Source organism: Vigna radiata, chromosome 4 (assembly GCF_000741045.1).
Source record: "Vigna radiata var. radiata cultivar VC1973A chromosome 4, Vradiata_ver6, whole genome shotgun sequence".
NCBI lineage: Eukaryota > Viridiplantae > Streptophyta > Magnoliopsida > Fabales > Fabaceae > Vigna > Vigna radiata.
Window position 1 is genome coordinate 10,526,559 of NC_028354.1, and position 4,183 is coordinate 10,530,741.

General features: G+C 36.6%; 1 protein-coding gene across 1 annotated transcript in view; it reads right to left on the reverse strand.

Moving 5' to 3' along the window:
- Positions 1 to 427: 427 nt before the first annotated feature.
- The window catches only part of LOC106758946 (hydroquinone glucosyltransferase-like), a 17,938-nt gene continuing 14,182 nt past the window's right edge, over positions 428 to 4,183 (reverse strand). The window contains exon 2 of the mRNA XM_022779787.1: positions 428 to 985. Within this exon, the coding sequence (XP_022635508.1) occupies positions 585 to 985 (401 nt within the window). The 3' untranslated portion in view covers positions 428 to 584. The remainder of the gene's footprint in view (positions 986 to 4,183) is intronic.

Below are 4,183 nucleotides of genomic sequence, written 5' to 3' on the forward strand. Positions count from 1 at the left end.
AAACTAGAGAAATTAAACAATAAGCTGAAATTTGTCCACCCGCTCTCAATCTGGATGTGGTATATATTATTGAAAATTACATTCCTACATTGCTTTGATGTCCCTCCAAATTCTTGAGACGAAAGCTAGAGATATAAAACAGAATTAAAGGCCAAGGCAGTACGCTCTTCTATGTGCCTTATGAGAAGATTGAACCTAATTAATAAGATTATTTTATTTATATGATCGGTGCCAAGGAGATATGAAATATAATTGTTCTATTTCATTGCTCTATCAAAAGGATAAACATGTGTCTTCTGCCTTAAGTGCCTTGAGTTTGTGGTTTACGTGTCCTAATCTAAGAGTATACACAACTTTTGACATAGTGACTTTTGCTTGCAAGAAATTACTTAAAAATAACATCTACTTTTGTATTATTAAACTCGAAATTCAACATAAAAGTAAATTAATATGTCGCTCACACGTGTCAAAGATACATCTTCTAAACAACTCAATCACCATTAACCACTTAATGCAGGAAAAAAACAAATTAAGAAGAGCATACAGAGAACAATTTAAGAAAAAAAAGAAAAAGAACTAGTTTCCTAATTACCACTCAAATTTTCCCATTCACTGGCCAACTGTAACAAGGTATGTTTTGAAGAACCATCTTTGAGTGCATGAGCAGCAAAATCTTTCAAAGTCCTCATTTTTTCACGCATTCCTTTACCTATTTCTCCTTTCATCAAACACTTTATCACCTTTGCGATTTCCTCCTTTTCCACTATGCCATCCTCGTTAAATCTTGGCCTCAATGCCACTTTCAGTCCTTCGGCTAACATCACTGCATTCATCCTCTGCTCTGCAAAGAGTGGCCATGTTATCAGAGGCACTCCCTCTTGCACACTTTCCAAAGTCGAGTTCCAACCACAGTGGCTCAGGAACCCACCAACTGAACTGTGACCAAGGATCTGAACCTGAGGTGCCCATGAAGCCACAACCAAACCTTTTTCCTTTGTCCTTTCCAAAAACCCTTTTGGTAAGAATTGCAAAGGGTCCTGATATTGTAGAAATGCTGACAGAATCACGAACAAATATTTCCTGAGGCGTGTAGAGTCACTGTCTTTAAGGACTTATCCGCGGTGTGTTGCACAAGTCTCCCAGGATACAACAGGAACTTCTCGTAACAATCTATCTCTGAAGATCTCAGAACTAGCAAGAATCTCCTTTAGGGAGAATAAAAATAAACCCAGAATTTTGAGAGATGAAGAAAAGAGAAAGAAAGAGATTAATAGAAAGGAGAGTGAGAATGAGAATGAGAGAACTGATGAATTGTGTGTGATGGAATGGATGAAAGCCACTCTATTTATAGAGGGGGAAAACAAAGATATTTGGCCCAAGGCCCAAAGTTAATGGGAAAAACCCTAAAAAAATATTCTATTAAAATTATTTTTATTAATAAAATAAAGAATGTTGAAGCAGAATTGTGGACGTTGCAGCGTGCCTTGCGGGAAATATTAGGCAACAAAGCTGACATTCAAACTGGATAGAAACCGTCCGAGGAAATTGCGGAATGCACCAACGTTACTTATCTTTTGCAATATTATAAAATAATAACAATCTCTCACATATTGCAAAAGATATAAAATAATGAAAGAGAAAAGAAGAAAAATCCTGGGTTTTACAAGATGTAGTGCATCAGAGCTGGTATAGCAAGCTATATGAACCAGTCCTAGATCAAGAAACTTAACACACAGTGTAGTTGGTATAGCAAGCTATATGAACCAAAGACACTTGAGTGTGTTAGAGGTTTATCAATCACAGTACACCTCCACAATCCTTGTTGTTATCGCTGTGATGCGCTTACTAGGTCATGCGCGTGCCCGGTATTCATGAGTGCTCTAGAGATCATGCCAAGATCTCATGCAAGCAGCCCCACTTGACACTCATATAGGTGATTTCATCAAGTGTATGCTGAAAATCATACAGCACCCATAAGGGATATGAAAATCATTAAAAACTTTGATTAAATACAAAGTTTAACCTCTCAATAATGCAGTCTCTAGCACTTTCACACACCATAGGAAGGGACATATTTGATTTAAAATCAAATTAGTGTTATCAAAACTAACAAGTGACTTGCTTTTACCCATATGAACCTTATTCATGGGATCTCCAATCACAAAGGTTGGGTTACCATCACTTGTTTGTTTGCAAGTGGCTTAAGTCACATTCCCCTCAATGTTTCTAAAATCATATTTCTTCCCAAAGGTTTTCTCAGAGGATCTGCTAGATTCCGTTCTGACTTCACATAGTCAATGGAAATGGTTCCACTCTTTAGCAGCTGCTTCACCAAATTGTGTCTCAATTGGATATGTCTATTCTTTCCATTGTAATTCTTGTTTTTAGCTATAGCTATTGCCGATTGGCAATCACAGTGTATAGACACCGATGGGGTTGGTTTCATTCCCAGTGGAATGTTTGCTAAGAAGTTTTTCAACCACTCAGCCTCACTACCAGCCATCTCAAGAGCGACAAACTCATATTCCATTATTGATGTTGCAATAATTGTTTGTCTGGCTTATCTCCATGTAATCGCACCACCCCCAAGTGTGAATATATAACCACTAGTGGATTTTGTCTCATTTGAATCAGAGATCCAGTTAGCATCACTGTACCCTTCTAGTACAACGGGAAATCGACTATATTCAATGGCATAATCCATTGAACCTCTTAAGTATCTCATAAGCCTGGAAAGGGCATCCCAATGTTCTTGATTTGGACATTGAGTGTACCTACTCAGTCCACCTACTGCATAAGCAATATCAGGTCTAGAAAAGCTCATCAAGTGCAGTAAGCTCCCAATTATTTGGGCATACTGAGGTTGAGATAACGATTCTCCTTTATTTTTCATTAATTTAGAGTTAGCATCATAAGGGGTACTCACGGGTTTGAAATCATAATATCCAAACTTCTTAAGAAGTTTCTCAATGTATTGTTCTTGGGATAGTAAAATACTATCTCCCTTCCTTATGATTCTAACACCTAAAATTACACTGGCTTCACCCATGTCTTTCATTTCAAAATTTGATCCTAGAAACAGTTTAGTTCTAGCAACAATTTCATTGCATGTACCAAAAATTAACATGTCATCCACATACAAACATATAATGACACAATCACCATTTTCAAATTTAGAATACACGCATTTATCGGCATCATTAGGTGAAAAACCATCACATAGCAATACATTATCTAGTTTCTCATGCCACTGTTTTGGTGCTTGTTTCAACCCATACAAAGATTTTAAAAGTTTACATACCTTATTCTCTTGACCAGGTANAACACACCCTTCAGGTTGAGTCATATAAATTTCCTCCTCTAAATCACCATTCAAAAAGGTAGTTTTAACATCCATTTGGTGTATCACTAGCTTATGGATTGTTGCTAAGGCTAACAATACTCGAATAGAGGAAATCCTAGTCATAGGGGCAAAAGTATCAAAATAATCTATATTGGGTTTTTGGATAAAACCTTTTGCTACTAATCTTGCCTTATACTTCTCTATTGATCCATCAGGATGATATTTTTTCTTAAAGATCCATTTACAACCAATGGGTTTTGCTCCTTTAGGCAAATCTACTAAAGTCCAAGTATTATTTTTCTGAATTGATTCAATTTCAGTCTTAATGGCATTATCCCACTGTTTTGCATCAGGAGCACTAATGGCTTCTACAAAGCTATATGGATCATTATCAACTAGATAAGTATAAAAATCATTACCAAATGAAGTTTCCTTTCTCTGTCTTTTACTTCTTCTTAATTCTTCACACAAGGCATCACTATCATTATTATTATCTATAGGTTGAGACGTCTCACTGACCTTTAAAGGAAAGACATGTTCAAAAAACTCAGCATTTTTCATCTCCATTATAGAATTTCTATCAAGTATATCACTTTTAAGAACTAAAAACCTATAGGCAGCACTATGTTCAGCATAGCCTAAGAACATGCAATCAAAGGTTTTAGAGCCTACTTTCCTTTTCTTAGGATCGGGTAACATCACCTTAGCTAGGCACCCCCACACTCTTAGATATTTAAGGTTAGGTTGATAACCTCTCCACAGCTCATAGGGAGTTTTACCAGTTTTCTTATGAGGTATTCTATTTTGTAAGAAACACGCAGTAAGCAAGGCTTCTCCCCA